General features: G+C 35.0%; 1 protein-coding gene across 2 annotated transcripts in view; it reads right to left on the bottom strand.

Annotated features, from left to right (window-relative positions):
- NOX4 (NADPH oxidase 4) overlaps positions 1-17,230 on the bottom strand; it is a 146,413-nt gene that overhangs the window by 104,667 nt on the left and 24,516 nt on the right. For both annotated transcript variants that reach the window (XM_001489131.6, XM_023645592.2), the window contains exons 4-7: positions 15,878-15,962; positions 12,694-12,791; positions 9,357-9,384; positions 2,977-3,049 (exon numbers count right to left, since the gene is read on the bottom strand). In XM_001489131.6, coding sequence (XP_001489181.2) covers positions 2,977-3,049; positions 9,357-9,384; positions 12,694-12,791; positions 15,878-15,962 — 284 coding nt within the window. The remainder of the gene's footprint in view (positions 1-2,976; positions 3,050-9,356; positions 9,385-12,693; positions 12,792-15,877; positions 15,963-17,230) is intronic.

Here is a 17,230-nt window from a genome sequence, read left to right as displayed (position 1 = left end):
TAGATATTCACTTAAAGTTTCTTCTAAATTTTTAATGGTGTCATTTTTTTATAGTTAACTCTGTAATTTATCTAGAATTTCACTCAAGCCTTATTTTTCTCATAAATTTTTAAGGGCGCCTTCATTATTTAGCAGGATCTTATATACAGCAAAGTCTCTTCCAAGGTTTTCTATCAACTCTGCCTCTTGGTTCCATGTCTTGGTAAGTTTTGCCAGTACGGCCTATTCTGTTTTAAGTTACTAAAGCTTAATCATTATAATGTTTATGAAGGCACATCCTCCCTTTACTCCTCTTTTGGAACACAAACTTGGATATTCCCTCCAGGTGAACATTGCTAAATTCAAAAAACGAGCAAAATAACCTATCTGAGACTTTGATTGGAATTGCAACAAACCTATAAAGTAATTGAGAAAGAACGCTATCTTTGCAATATACAATCTTCATTCAAATCTCTACCTATTTCTCTCAGTGAAGTTCTGTGTTCTTTCTATATAGATTTTATTTCATTTCCTAAGTTTATTCCTAGGTACTTTGTTTTTTGTTGCGATTGTAATATCTTATTTTTTTCACTTTTCAAACTGATTATAACTATTATACTAAAGATTTTTTTAATATTTGTTTTGTATCCATTTACCTATTTCAACTCTTTTATTTGGTATAATATTAATTTTTTCTATAATTCTCTTGATTTTCTGGCTAGATGATTATATCCACCTTTCTGGAAATAATGACAATTTGCTGTTGCTTTCTTTCTAATAATTCTAAAGGTTTACTTATTACCAAATGTACATAATGGTGGAATTAAAAATACCACTTTGGTTTATTCATAATTTTCTTAGGAATGCATCTAGTGCTTCACTATTAAGTACGATCTCAATTCTGGCTTTTACATTTTTTAATTCTATGAAGAAAATTAATTCCTAGTTTACTCTGATTTTTTAAATCCAGAATTAGAGTTCAGATTTAATAACTGCCATTTTAAAATCTATTGAGATGAAAACACGCTTGTATTCCTGTCATCTGTTATTAAGATATATTACTTATTTTAATAGATTGACCCATATTGAACCATCAGCGAATTACTTGGCTACATTCTCCTATCAGAAATCAAACACTGGAATCATATTTATTCACTTAATTTCTCTAGTGCTTTATCTCCTCACAGATAAAGAGAAAAGATAGACAAAGACTATCTCCATAAATCATTTAAGAATTCCATGATCCTCACAATAAGCTTGGAGGAAAGTAGAGTTGATTTTATAATCTCCTTTAAACAAATGAAAAAACTGAAGATTAAGAGACATTCACTGAACTGTTTATGAGCACAAATGTAATGGCTCAGTTGAGCACAGAAGCTGATATTTATATTCCATTTTACAAAACTCTCTCTTAATTAAGGATTTTTTTTCTAGATGTAGAATCTACAAGATATAGAACTGAAGATACAGACATTAAAGACACAGAAATACATCTTCAATCTTATAAATAAATAAGTCAGATGCCCTAATTTTCTTTCAGGATCTCATAAAACTGAAGCAAGTTTTTTTTAATGAAGGCTTTACCTAACTAAAATAAAATTTCTCCCCACAAAATTAATACTCTCATTCATTAATGTCAGAAATTTTCCTTTCTGTAAGGTAATTTTTAACTCTTATGAAAGGTCTTAAAAGTGTACTCACCATTTGACCTAACCATTCTACGTCTAGGTAATTTTCTTTAGAACATAAACGAAAAAAGTATGCAAGGACATATGGGTGGGGGGGGGTGTTTGTTTCAGAATTGAAATATTTAAAAAAATGGAATCAACCTAAACATTCAATAGGGGACTGGGAAAACATTGCATATCTACATGGTGATAAGGCATACTGGAGAAATATTTTTTAATGTGTGAAAAATGTTCATAATACATATTTAAGTAAAAAGCAGATTTAAAATAAGATGTAAAATGTGGTCCTATTTCGGTAAAATACGTAGATATATGAAGAGAGAGAGTGAGATGAGGAGTGTGAAAGGGTGAGAAAGAGAGTGATTTTGTTGGAGGTGGGAGATAGGGATGAGCGGGCAAGAGCAAGAAGGATTAAGTATGTAGACATAAACACTAGAAACCCTATGTTATTAATCACTGAGTGGTGAGTTTACCTGTAAGGTTTTGGGATGTGTGCGTAGATGTGTCCAGAAGTGCAAAAATAGATTCATTTAAGTATATCATTAGGCAATTATTTTCAAGGCATATGTGTGTGTATGTCTGTGTGTGTTTCCATTAAATTTCACATCTCAAAAGTAGAATGAGTGAAGATTTTTGAAGATCATAATATATAGTTTCTTCTTTTTGCTTTCTTAACCAAGAAGTTTGACCAGAAACATAAAATATTGTGAAAAGCAGAATGTATCCGTCAGAAAGAACGTGTGAAAGTGCTCATGAAATTGTATATCTGCAGTTGTTCACAATCTATTAACTAGAAAAATAAATGTGAATGCAGACATTTCCAATTGTTTTAGCAGATGTCAACTAATCACGTTTCCAAAGTTTTGTTTAGAATATTACATTAAATCACAGCAAAAAAAACTCACATCAGGATATGAGTTATAAAACAACTTTAAATAAGTGATATATTCCTAGGAATTCCCAAGGTCTCTGTGCACACACGCTGAATTCAATCCCAGAAATATACCATCCTTCAGAAGGATGACCCTGAAGAACTCAAATTTCCTCAATCAAGTCTCCATACACAGTTCCTTACCAACTCAGAACATTTGACTAATACAAAGAGATTTTTCAAAAACAGGAAATGATATATGGAAATATTTCTACTTCACTCTTAGTTACTCAGAATAGTCTGTTAGCCAGAATATTGCATTGGCTAAGCATTTTGGCTAATCAAGACTTTTTCTACAAAAAAAAAAAAAAAAGATGATCTGAAGAAAATCTAAATAATCTGACCAATAAACGTCGAAATAATGTCTCTGACACTTACCGTATCGCGTATGTAGAAGCTGTAATCATGAGGAATAGTACCAATACCATGCAGACCCCTGTCAGGCCAGGAACTATAAAAATGGACATAAGTATGTTTTAACTTCAGTCACACTGAGAAAAAAAGTACAAAAAATTATTACTTTAAAATCCAAAGCACTATGCTGCTCTGTGGGAAGTGCAATTCAAATTTCATACCTTCTTGTACGTTCCCTCTCAAAAGGCTTTTTCTAATTAGCACAGTTTCAAAGATCTTAAAACAAAGCAAAGTCTTTTCTACCTTTAACAGAAGAGTCCATTTTTGTATTTCCAAATATTCCACTCAGAATGGTAAATATCTACCTACTTCTACAGGTATATACTTTACCAAATGTCAACAACTAATGAAACGGTACAGGGTTTACATTTAACACCCTTACCGTCTTGGTTTTCTACATGATAATTCTAAAACTCCTCACTTTTTCGTCCCCCCTTTTATAGAACTAGGAGCTCCTTCAGTTTCAGTTTCATATAATTTCTTCTGGGCTTCACTATCTGGAATAATTTTAAAGAAAAAATAAACAAAACCTAAAGTTTTCTAGAAACCACAACTTCAAGTGTAGGATAAAAAAGAAATGGTGGATTTCAAGAAAAAATTACAGTGTTGATGTTTTAAGAACACTTGCAGATGTATTTATTTCCTCTTAGTATGGAAAACATGCTTCTGACATGACATAACATTTTAAAAAAAGAAAATTTGTAAACATGTTAGTTTTCAAAATTAATAATGGCATGATGCATTGCTACAAATCTAGTGTTAGCTCATATAGCATGTCCAAAATGAAAAGCTGATATGCTATATCAAAAAGAGCTAAAATCACAATAGTCTCATTTCTTAGTATCTTATCACTACCAAATCAAATATTCTGTCTATAGGTTGCTTTTATTTACTCTCAGAATCATACAAGTAACACTAAGTCCTAAAAGCCCTAGCTGAGGGATTCCATCTTAAATCGAGCCACACAAAAAAGCTACTGAAGCAATTCCATCTCCAAAAGTACAGACATTCCTCCACTTCTTGCCAAGAAACCACCTACGAAACAGAAGGGGCATCGCGGACTGCAAGCCACTTGCAGAAGCAGACAAGCTGGGTACTATACAAGAGCAAAACAGGTGTGCATCATTAAGACTCTAAAGGGCTTAAAATCATGGCAAAATAACAACATTAGAAATCTTAGCACAGTAGAAAAAAGTTTCTACTTGTAAAGGACCACATGAGAAATAAGGGCATTAGTCTTTGGATATTTAATATTTGAGTACTCTCTCTTCCTCACTCTTCCCATTACATAGATTTGGAGCCTGACAAAACTCGCCGTGCCCTGATGGGCCTAATCCCAATCATCTCTTCTCTACACCGCTTCTCAGGGTCCCCCTTTCCCATCCTCTTTCCCATTGCCCCAGGTGAGTGTTTACTTCCTAGAGGTAAGAGAAGAGCAAGATAACTACACTAGTTCATAATAAAGGACTAAATGTATAGAAAAAATGCTATTTAAAAAGAATAGCATGCCTACAAAATGACCCAGCCTTTCCACCCCCAAGTATCTACCTCAAAAAAACCATAAATATATATCCACAGAAAGACTTGTTCAAAAATGTTCAGTCACTTTATTTTTAATAGTCAAGTCCTGTAAACAACTCAAATCTCCATTAACAGATGAATGGATAAACAACTGTGGTATTATCTCTACCTGGAAAATTAATCACTGTAAAAAAAACTCATGAACTGATGGTATATACGCAACAATATAGATAAATCACACGATTATTAGACTGAATGAAAGAAGCCAAACACTCTCCCCTAATAAACCCCAAAGAGTCTAAGTTCTGTGATTCTTTTTGTATAACACTCGAGAAAATTCAAACCATTCTTTAGTGATAGAAAGCAGATAGATGCCGAGAGGGATAGAGAGTAGGATGCATTATATAGGAACACAAAAAATTGGGGGAGATGATGGATATATTTGTTATCTTGATTTTGGTCTTGGTTTCACAAGTGTATACATATGTCAAAACTGATAAAATAGCATGATTTACACGTGTGTAATTTAGTGTACTTCAATTATAACTCAATAAATTTGAAGAAGAAAAAAAAAGAGGAGGTCTGTTTCTCTGGCTTCAAGGAATTAAAAAAAAAAAAATCCTTATTTGACCAAGGGAATAACAAAACGATACAACCCCAGATGACTTCATCACGTGAAACTTGTGGTTGGAGAGGTTTTTCCGATAATTTTATTGGGACTTTATTAACATCTACTGTATCTTCCTACAAGGTTTTCTATGTGGTTCTGAACCTGCCAAGATAAGTTTTGGCATGTCTACAAATCACTTCATCAGAAGGACATCTGAAAAACCCAGTATCTTTAGAATAAAGCCATAATTTTTAAAGTGTATTATTTAAACATTAATTCCTTGAGATATTAATTTCTATTACTCAAACTCTATAAAAAATCCTTGAAGAGTCACAGGGCACATTAGTGTATTAAAGTCTCTGAGGAGTACTAAAGTCAAGAAACCAGTTAAGATTTAAATAGAGATTTCCTCAAACTCACTTAACTAGAGAACTCATTTTAGAGTAGAATATGGAAATGGAAAACATATTGGAAAGACTAAGAGGGGTGAAATAATTAACAGTCATTTGAAGAGGAAGTAGAAGGCCCAGAGAACCTGATCACTGGTACATGCAGTCTGGATTATGGTTCTGTTACTGTCCTTTAGGGTAAACCGCAGTCTCGCTGAATATCACCAATACTCTAAGGAGAATTATTGCAATGTTTTTAAATGTGCTTTCATATTTATGAAGTTCTCTCTTTTATCTAAAGAATTCATGTTTCCTATCTTCCAAAAGCATAAAAAGACCAGAGTTTATAATTTACAAAGACTTTAGATCAAAGAAGAAGAAAAACATACTTATAGTTAGCAATGAAAAGAAAATCTTATTACAATGAGAGCAGTCAAAAAACAGGGGAGGGGCGCTATGTTAAGAAGCAATTTTTTCTGTCATTGGAATTAAACCAACAGACGCTGGCTAACCAATTATCTGGAATGGTGTGGAGAAGATCTATGTATCAAATAGAAGAGTTAAACAAATAGCTTTTATCCATTCAGTGAATATTTTCTGGGTATCTGTAGCGTACTGTTAAGTGCTAGCGATAAAATTAATCTTGCTCCCAAGGAAATCCCAGTCCAGTGTGGGAAACAGACAGGACAAGCAGGCAATTGCAACATAGGGCGTTAAGTGCTAAAAGAGAGCTAAGCATTGAGTGTTTTCAAGGTGCATCAAAGGGCACCCTGGATAACAGCTCATCTAAGTCTCATATCAGCCTCTGTTACAATGTATATTCCAAGAGTCAGGAAGCACAGCTTATAAATTGTTGGGCTGGTCTAAACTACCTGGGTAAAGTTACTTGCCAAAGCGAAGTACACTATGAAACTCTTTGAGTCCTTCAAGGTATGAAGTGAAACCTATACTTGTTTCCTTAGGGAAAGACATGCTTGTATGTTTACTCTTATTGCTTTGTATGTATATTATATTCATTAATTAGTAGCCTTTAAAATGAATGATTGCTCTAAACTGCCATTTCTAGATGAACCCAAGGGATCATTTTCATTCATACCCAGATGTGGTCAGAAATATACCATCTTGTATTTATTATCCTGTTTTTTCCAACATAATTAGAAACATAATTGTATTTGGTTATGACGGTTTTTCTAACTGAAATTGGATATTCTGCATTCTATTCTCATCATACAAGGCACTACCAAATTTGGAGCTATGTAGTTAGCGTTTTAAAATGAGTGTTTGGATAATCCAATCTATTAAACTTATTTTATTTTATAAATTCTTAATTGGGATGTTTTTAACATTTCCTATTTAGTGAGTCTAACTATCCTATTTTATGTCACTTGTACTGCCACAGGCTTTATTTTCCACAAGACATTGTAGATCCACAATCTACAATATTGTCTACGAGACAATCTTCATTTCTCAGTCCTAGTTACATTGAAAAACTTTTAAAGACAGAGAGAGGGAAGACTATGTCACATTAAACAAACTAAAGTCCAAGAAATATATCAACTAATAAAAAATGGCCTTTATCGCTGAATCATCTGAAAGAATGCTTGCCTTCCTTCCTCAGGAACTTAACTTTTTCTAGGCCCTCTGCGTGACAACATTCAAAGATGGCTATACTAGTCAGAGATATATTAGTAACACAAAGCTGCATTAAGTCTATTTTCAGAAAACAGTGTCACTCATCCCATTACCATCCTCAGTTTCTGCTTTGCTCGCATCTGCTACTGTTCAGTGTGGTCAGCCAGATGATCTGGGAGCTCTAGACTCCTACTTAGGGGGCGCTGCGTTCCAGGCTGATGACCTGGGAAGTGGATGGCTCCTGCTGGCCAGCATAGCATTTCTTTCATGAAATTGTTTGAGATTGGGCCACCAAAATGATACTGACATGCTGATTTTGGGTGATTCAAGTTATTTGTATTGACAGAAACTCTACAAAAATTATTTGCCTGGGACCCCGCATGCTCTAAGTGCAGCCCTGCCCCATGCTGGAGAACCTTACCTTTAAGTGGAAAAAATCCTAAATGTAAGGAAATAAATTATTCTACAGCATAGTATTTTTACTAGGTATCTTTAGGAACCCAGGGCAAGAAGAGACCGCCTCTGCCTAGTGGAATGAGGGAGGAATTTGTGCATGATGGGGCACGTTAGCTGAGACTTAAAGGATGAGCAGGAGTTGACCAGGTGAAAAAAAAGAGAGCAAGCTAAGAGAGTAGGCAAAAGATGGGTGGTGGTAAGAAGTTTTCTTCAAGAGTATGATGAGATGCTCCAAACAGGTGAAAAAGTAGCTCCCTAGGCACATGGGAAGGTTAATAAAGTACATTGCCAGGTCCCACCCCAGTGACTCTAGGATGGAACCAGAAAAATTTGTTTTTCAAGTATTGTCTCTACTTAGTCCAACACTACTCATGGGGACTTCTGGGAAAGAACACAGGAAAGTGGAGAGATCCAACGTGCTAGCTAAAGAGATTGCCTGTTTCTATAGAAGTATTAATTATACTAAGTTTCTTAATGTAATATCTTTGTCATATAGGAAATCTTTTTAGGTCTTCATAAACTAACATTTTTTAAGCATTTCAAATCTTCAAGGCTTCAACCATACTTTGTGTTGTAGAAAATAATACTAAAACAAAGTTCTTGTTTATGTCTCTTGAATTCATGTGAACCAAAACATACAGTGATTCATACATAAGGTTTTGTTTTTCTGCTTTCCCTCTTCTATTTCTCTTCTCATTCTTAAGGCTTAAATAAAAACATGTTTTGCATGAGCAAGGTTGTAAATTATGTTCATAAAGAGAAAACTGTAAAAAACTTTGCAAGAGGCAAATATCATATATCTATAGGCAGAAAAATAGATATTTTATATATCTAAATATATAGTTGAGACATGGAGGGGGAAAACACCTGAATTTTTGTTATTTGTCACCATAAAATCAATTGAAAAGAAAAACAATGCATTCGACAGGGCCATGCCTCAGTCCCATATGCAATTCTGATCCTTAACAGGCTGTTACAGCCAGGTCTTTATAACAGACCATCTCAACTACCCAATCATCCTTATCCCTAAAATATGTGCTAAAAATCCCCAAAATACACTTTTTCCTTTCGTCATTATAAATGTAAGGCTGAGAAAAAGAAGAATTTCAGTAAGAACTGGACTAACATCAGGGCAAGATTTTGAGATGTTCAAATGTGCTTTAACAAATTAATAGTCTAGACAGAGATTTCACAGACAATATGCTTGAGAAGAAAAAACAAATTACAAATGAAAAAGGAGACATATTTCAAGAAAAATAACTGATTTTAATGAATGTTTCTTCTCTTTTGTATAGGGTTTAAGATCACAAACTGTCCTACTAAATTACTGAATTCTAAGAACTACATTGGTACTCAGAATGCTTCGCGTTTCTTTCCAACACTTTGAAGGCAGGAACCTATTCCATGTGTACCATCCCCAGAGGGACATGCCACAGCAGTGGGCACAAAGCTGGGCCTCAAAAAGCAGATGGCATGATACATTGTTTTCGTGGAAGAACATATGAACAGCAAATGCATTTTCTTACCTGTACTCTTCATCCATTCAAACCCCCACTGTTTGCCTTGTCCCTGTGTTTTCTTTGCAACTTTATGCTTGAACTCCTAATATTTGTTCTGATATGCAAATTTTTCACTATGTTGTATTTTAACATGTACCTAACTGCTGTGTAATTTGATGATGCTTATTTGCAAAGATTTTCCTGAATGTTCAGAAACAGCAATGAGTGGCTACTTACCAGTTGTGAAGAGAAGTTTTCTAGGATCCTGAGAAAAAGGGAAAAAAAATTAGACTGAAAAATAAAACATTGATAACATAAAATTCTATAAGAAATCTGTAGGGTTTAAGAGCCATATATTTTGTACAAATGGAAATAACAGAGATTCAATTAAGTTGCATAATGTTTTTATGACACTAGAGGAGATTATAACAAGTATAAGATCCAACTCAGAGAAGACTGTCCCTCTGAGAAAGGAGGAGCGCTGGATGAGGAGTCAGAAGGCCTGGGTTTTCATCCTAAGGGCTAATTACAAGCTGGTGGCAGTGGTCTGAGACCCATCCTTTGACCATTTTCAGACTCATATTTTTGGCTATAAAATGGAAACATTACCATATACTCTATCCACTAGAATTGCCAAACCGCACCTGAAGGTGCCAAGACACTGAGAATCAAAAGTGATAAAATATGTAGGGGTGTCTGTACAGTGTAAATTCAGCGCAAAGAATACTAATTGAGAATGTACAATGTTTCCAATACTGTGAAAAGCAGTGGTGATACTCAAAAAAGGAGGCTAGGTTTCTATTACTCAGAAATACAAAACATTAATATTGTTATTATAATATTTCCTTTAAACTACATCTCTCATGGTGTAATAAACTACAGTTAACTCTCTTTCTATCTTCCGGAAAACTTCGATCAATTCCCGGTACATTTGTGGATTTATTTTTCATCCTAATGGTGTTTAATATTGCACAACTTTTGAACGTCTTTCCTTACGCCTCCATGAATCTGGGGTCAGGCCAGGCTATATACAAAGTAGGAAACCATTTATATGATGTAATTTAGGGGCCTTGAATTGGACCACTTGCTCAGGAATAGCTCTCATTGGGCTTAGGTCAAATGACTTCTACCCCTGGTATTGGAAACATGACTAAAGAGAGTAATCTAGAGAAATCTAATACATAAACAAGTAGTAAAAATACAAAATGGGCTGAACAAAGTGGTAATACCCAAAATATGAATAAACAGCTACGGAAACTCAGAAGACGGAATAATTAACATTGCCAGGGAATGAATGGAATGTGACACTAAGAGATGGTTTCATGATGACAGGATGAGGCAGATTTAGCTAGGCCATCAAGAATGTGCCACATCAGAAGCTGGAGGATGGATCATTGGAGATCTGGAGGAGGCACAGTGAAAGCACAAAGAAGAATGGTAGGGTGCATGGCACAAACCCATCTTTTTCAAGGACAATTCACAGAATAACATATCTGTTTATGCATCTAATATATGTGTGTATGAATACGTATTGTTTCCTCTTCATCTAGCACATTGCCTGGTACCTAACAGGTGCTCAAAAATATTTACTAAAAAAAAAATAAGAGAGGGAGGGAAAAAAGGAAGACAGGAAAGAAGCAAAGAAAGGCGAAATATCAATTAAAACAATGAGTTATCATTTTTCATCTATTGGCAAAAATTTTTTAAAAACATAGGTGAGGTGTAGAAATAAGCATTCTGATAAATTTGGTAGAAATATGTAAACTGGTGAAGCCTTTTTTGAAGGCAATTTGGTAATGTCCATCAAAAATAAAAATGTGCATATCTTTTGAAACCCAAATTCTACTTCTATGAATCTGTCTAGCAGAACTGTACAAAAATAAATTTATTGGAGTGAAGTTCACGACAAAAACTTGGAATCAACCTAAATATCTGTGAATAAGGAAAGGCTAAAAACAAATTATAGTTCTTTCATGCTAAGAGAATGAGATAGATCTATACTTTCTGATACAGGAAGCCAAAATACATATATTTATGAAAACAAGTAAATTGCTGAGGAATATGTATCATAAAATACCATTCAAAATATCTTATAAGAAAACATAAAGTTATTAACTATGGCTATTTTTGGAGGAGAAGCTTTCTCTATTCATTTACTTGGATATATCACTCTTAAAATGAAATAAATTTAATAACTCAAAATCCTAAAAAAGGACTAAAGATATTAGAATATAAAGCAAAAGTATATTACATTAAAATGATAAAAACCATTATAGTTATTAAAGACATACAAATTACAAAACAAAAGAGAGGCAAAGAAGAAAAACATAGGAAAGGAAATTGCATGGCAGGAGTAGTAACAAGGAACCCCAGGTGATATGGGCAGAGGAATGAGTAGAAGTAGATGCAGGCAGGGAGAATTTGGGGCTCTGGTCCAAAATCATTAGATGTGCAGACCTACCAATAGCATGCTAAGGAGCTGGACTTTTCAGGAGTTCTTCATGCTGGGTGCACTCTACAATCACCTGGGAAGCTTTCTAAAAAGATCAATGCCTGGTCCCAAGCCAGATCAAGTAAATCATATTGGTGTCTTTAAAAATACTAGTATAGTTGAGGGATTTATCAAAGGCTGCTTGCTATTGTGGTTTTGTGATTTGTTTCTTTGACTGTTGTTACTTTTACCGTTTCTCTGTTTTGGGAGGGAGGTCAAGCACATGATCGCAGCAGTATTAATCTAGATAAATCTGTGATATGTGGAGGAGAAAATGGACTGGGTGAAGATGGGGAACAATCTTATTAGGTCACTACCAGACTTAGCAGAACGGGGTGGAGTTCTGATCCCAGGAGACAATGAGCATTTCGGTTTCGATGCAGTCTTGGCTTTGGGAATCAAAGGCAGCCTGAGGACACCCTGAAAGTACGGAGCAAGAGAGCCCTCAGCAAGGTTGTGTCTGTGCTGTTTATTCATCAGGCTCTGGCCCTGCACCCTGCACATACAGTTTCGTTCTACGGGCAGCTTCACATGGAGAAAAGCACCCCTGAGTCAAATATTGCCTCCTACAGAATTCACCTCAAGGTCACCTATTTTGAGGATTGAAAACAAAACAAAACAGAGTGAAGCATTACAACTCAATAATATTTTTAAGTCAAATAAACTGATTATCTAGGATCCTCAAATAATCAACCGTCTTTTCTTCCCACTTTTCCCCCAAGCACAGTATCTGAGTTATTAAAGGATTTTTACCCTGAAACGGCACTGTCGACAGTCTCCACTGAATGACAGGAATTAGACAAAAACTGTTGGGAGGCAGAAGGCAGGCCTGAGTGGCAACCATCTGAACATTGCTGAATATAAAAACTAGAGATGCTCTGAACTCCCATTTTCAGCAGGAGAGACCGTGAAATAGTAATTACCTATATTTTCTATTGAAAAAGAATAAAACTCAACTTGAGAAGTGCATTTTAAAAGCACTCAAAAGGAGCAGTAAGGTACACATTTTCTGTGAAAATAACAGGCCCTCATTAGTCATCTCACGAAAGGTGAAAGGAAAACAAGAAGACAGAGCCCACCCACCTCATCTCGGTATCTTGCTGCATTCAGTTCAACGAAATCCTCACTGTAGTTCACTGAGAAGTTGAGGGCATTCACCAGATGGGCAGCCACGTGCACACCTGTGGAATTGCACCAAGCACAAGTCAGCAGGGTTTGAGGTATGCCGTATGAAGAGGAGTCAGTTCCTCTCCCTAAATGAATACAGGGGCAAACTTTGACAGCTATACGAGCAATAAAATATTAAATTGAAAAGGGAAGTTTTGAAGACACACAGAAAATCTCGGTTATAGGCAATTTTAGTATTAGAAATCCTGTAAAGAAGTGGAATTTTCAAAGGCTGCAATAAAATAACCCTAGTAAGTCAGGGTTATAGACACACACACACACGTATAATAATATGGGCATTTATGTATTTATTTAAGCAGCCCCTGGATATTTTAGATGGTTCACATTTTGCACCTCTCCCATAGCACCAAACCTGTTTTATATCTTATATACTTCACTGCACTTAACCTAAAATATAGCCCCACTAAAAGGCTTTTGACCAATTGAAATTTTTCACAATCCATGGACTCAAATCATAATGTCCTAAACCCAACAGCAAAAGTGTTGGTAACCACTTCATGGGACAAAAACTCAGGAAAGTAATAATCACCATTTAATAATCTACCTACAAGGACACAGTCAAGAGTATTCAACTGACTCAGAGCTCATACAAAAGAGAAAAGTGCTAGGAAATTACTAAAAAGTTGAAGACAAATTCATTTTGTCATGATCAGGGAAAAGAAATTCTCTTGAGGAGTTTGGACAAGGAAGCAACAAATGACCTTGTGCACGGAACTTAATGTCCTCTTCCCTCCCCAACCTTTTCTTGTAGGAAATAAGGTTTGAAGTAATAGCACGTTGGAACGTACTGAAAAGAACAACAGAAAATTGGTTGAAAAATCTATTTCTTGGTCGCATTGCTTGCCTAGCAATGCTTCTGTTTACCTCTCTGTAAATGATGGTGACAGAAATCAGAGACTTAATGAGATAAGGGACTCCAAATTGCTTGGTAAACCATCACAGTTTATCCTGTGACTCACAATAAGATATGCCTTATAAACTAGAAAACTCTATAATCTCCTCCAACCTAGAATATGAGATGTAGAGAGGCCAAGAGTTCTAAATTATTCATAAAGACCAAGGAAAGTGAAAGAGAAGGACTAGAATGCTAAATAACCCAGATGTTATTTAAAGGATTTGTAAGCTCCTACCAGTAATCAAATTAGAGGGCAAAAGGGGATAGGGAGCTGAAAATGGGTTAATTAACAAGCAAGGACAGGTTCCCAAAAAGTAAAACAAAGTGTGTCTAGGTGACACTTGACTACGGCACAGCTCTAAAACATTATTTAAGTAAAACTGTTGTGTCTGATAGCTCATCACTACTGAAATCTATGGTTAAAAAAAAAAAAAGAATCTCTACTTTAAATTAAAAGCTTATAACTATATACTTTATGGTTCAAAAGTGCAAAGGCATCCTTAGAAGAATCACCATTCTTTCTGAATTCTTCCGAAAAAAAGTCCTAGGTAATAGCTGAATGAGATACATCCTTAAGGGAAATATTCACCTTCTTTAAAAGGCCTTTTAGGTCAAAAGAATTCAAGGCTTCTAGTTTTAAGCAGCAGAGAGAAAGCTATGCCAGGTTCTTTGTAGGGATTTTCTCATTTTGATTCTTACAACAAAACAATGAGGTAGGTAGACTCGTCCCTATTTTACAGATGAGAAAACCGAGGTTAAGAAAGGTAACTTAGCTAAGAGCAGCCCATTAGTGAGTGGCAGAATGCAAACCCTCTGGAATACACGCCCATTCATGGCAATACTCTATCTTGATCTCTTGGCTGTTCTCCAACTGAACCAGAATATTTAGACACAACTACAGTTTAGAACAAACCAAGTTATGAAAGTGCCGATGTTTCCTGACCCTCCTCCATTTCTGACGTTTCGCCCTCCCTAGCTCTAATCCATCTGTAACTTTTATCAGATGCTTGGCCCTCATCTCATCCTGGACTCTTATTCCATCCTCAGCCTTGAGCCGTACTAGAGTCCTCATCCCATCCCTGAGCCTCTCCCCTTCTCTCACCTCCAGAGGTGGGAACTGCTAATGGGAAGATGCTCAGGGATAAAACAGTAAAGATGCCTGTTTCAACAATAGTTGGCAATTTTTACAGAGCTGAAAACTTAATGATTTCTTGGTAAGAGCTGTATCAAAACACTGCTGATTCAAAATGGCCATCCATAAATGTCCAGACTAAGTGTCCCTAGTATCAGAACATCTAGGTCCTATCAGAAAATGACCAGATGAAAATGTCAGGTGCTATGCCACTGAGATAACTAATCCCTGAGATTATAAATTATAACTAATTCTATTCTAAGAACTTCATATGGATGTTCTCATTTTGATCTTAAATCTATGAGGTAGGTGCTACTGTCAATCCATTTTACGGTTAAAACAACAGCCAACTGAAGATCAGAAACGTTGTGTCACACAGTAAGGCAGAAGGACAAGTGGGCATAAATCCTACACAATCCATCTCCATAGACCATGACTTAATCAATATGTTTACTACTTTCTGTCTGAAAAATTTGAAAAGTATCATATAAATGCTCAGGATAAAAATTTATTTTAAAATAACTCCTAAGAACCAAAAGATTCTCATTTTATTTTTCAACTTGGAATTGAGCAGGATAAATTTCCACAAATTTTTGACATTTGCTCTTCTACACAAGTATTAATATCAAAGAAACACTTACCAAATATAATTTTGGGTGGACTCATATTCTATGAATGTACATTTCACATTCCAATTTTCATGCATTTAAACTCCTATGATATCATTACTTTTAGAGTGCAAAAACTTTTAGTCTGCTTCTTCCAATATTTCTAAATAAAATTATTTGCTTTTAGGAAACAATCATTACCAGCTTGGGGCCCAACCTTTGCATATTATAATATAAAATATATATATATATATAATGCATAAGACACACCCATTTTCTGTAGTGTCATCAGACAACTCTCTTTAAACACATGAAAGAGAAAATTAAGCTATACAATAAGAAAATTGCAAGTTGGTGACAGTAAATAATTTATAGAACAATAAAAATACCATTCATAAAATGTGTTATTCTAACACGATATTTAACATCTTTTGGCTTTCTCACCTGAGAAAATACAGATAGTAACGCCACAGGTTATATGGAACGTTCTGCTTTTATCCAGCAATCTTCTGGTTCTCCTGCTTGGAACCTAAATAACAATCATTTAATATAGTAAAAATGATGCAACAAATAAGATATATGTACAAAGTGTTTCACTACAGTATTGCTTCTAATATCAAAGTTTTGGATATATGGCAGAAGCCTACCAAATAAAAATTGGTGAGGTGAATTAGGAAATATCCAAGTCAATGGAACACTCAGACTATTAAAAAAGAATGAGAGAAGGCTTATTATTGATATGGAAAGATGTGCAAGATATATTGTTAGGTAAAAACGTTATAACACATAAACTTCACTATGATCCTATATTGTTTAAAATTAATGGCATTATATGTTAACATATCTACAGGCATTTACCCCAAACTATAATCAGTGGTTGTTCTGACAGAGTAATATGAGGAGAAACCCTCACTGATTACTTTGCATATTTCTGAAATGTTTGAATTTTATAATATATATGATTTCTTCTTATAGTCAAAAAATAAGATTATTTTTAAATGAAGCGATTCCATCTGTGGTTTTAAATGCCTGCTTGATCTTATGGAAAAACAAAATGTCAAGCATCTTTGAATACCTATGTTTCACACTGGCAGACAAGACTTTAAGACATTAAATACTGAAAGACTTAGGCACTTTTCATTCCCTGCCGTTTACCTTCTCTTTCTTCATGCCAAGCTAATGGCTAGCCACAGGGATCAAAACCTAGCATTTTACAATGGTAGGCAACCGAGAGAAGAGTTATTTCCACAAATTACTGCATTAAAAGTAAAAAGTTTCCAAATATAATCACATGAAAAGATTGAGAAGTTTTACTGCAATAAATTTACCCATATGAACTTCACAGAACATCAAAGTGACCTCATGCTAACAAGCTCTTAAAATATCAGTATCTATCCAGCAGAGCCTTACTATGTTAGTGAAGAAAGGAATAAACAAACATACAGCACACACACACACACACACAAACACACACAAGGATAATCGAAGGCAAAAAAGAATTTCAGTTGAGTTTTAACTTTCGAAGTGCTTTTCTGTTTTCTTACATCCTTCATTTTACAACACTTAATATCACACAAGACATCATTATTTAATCAACGCATCTTTTCCAAGCTTATTACACAGCTCAAAACAGTTGTGTGTTTTAAGAAGTGATACATTGCCACCCACACCACTAGTCATCCTAGGTATTGTTCAAAGGTCACGGGGCTCCAGTTTGCTCACCCGGATTTAACTAAATGAAAAAACAGCATCTCGGTGAGGCATAGTATAGTGGAAGAAGCTCAGAACTGGGACAGA

The sequence above is a fragment of the Equus caballus genome, chromosome 7, assembly GCF_041296265.1.
Source record: "Equus caballus isolate H_3958 breed thoroughbred chromosome 7, TB-T2T, whole genome shotgun sequence".
In the NCBI taxonomy this organism is placed as follows: domain Eukaryota; kingdom Metazoa; phylum Chordata; class Mammalia; order Perissodactyla; family Equidae; genus Equus; species Equus caballus.
Note: the sequence above shows the minus strand (reverse complement) of the source record. Positions and strands in the feature narration are given on the sequence as shown.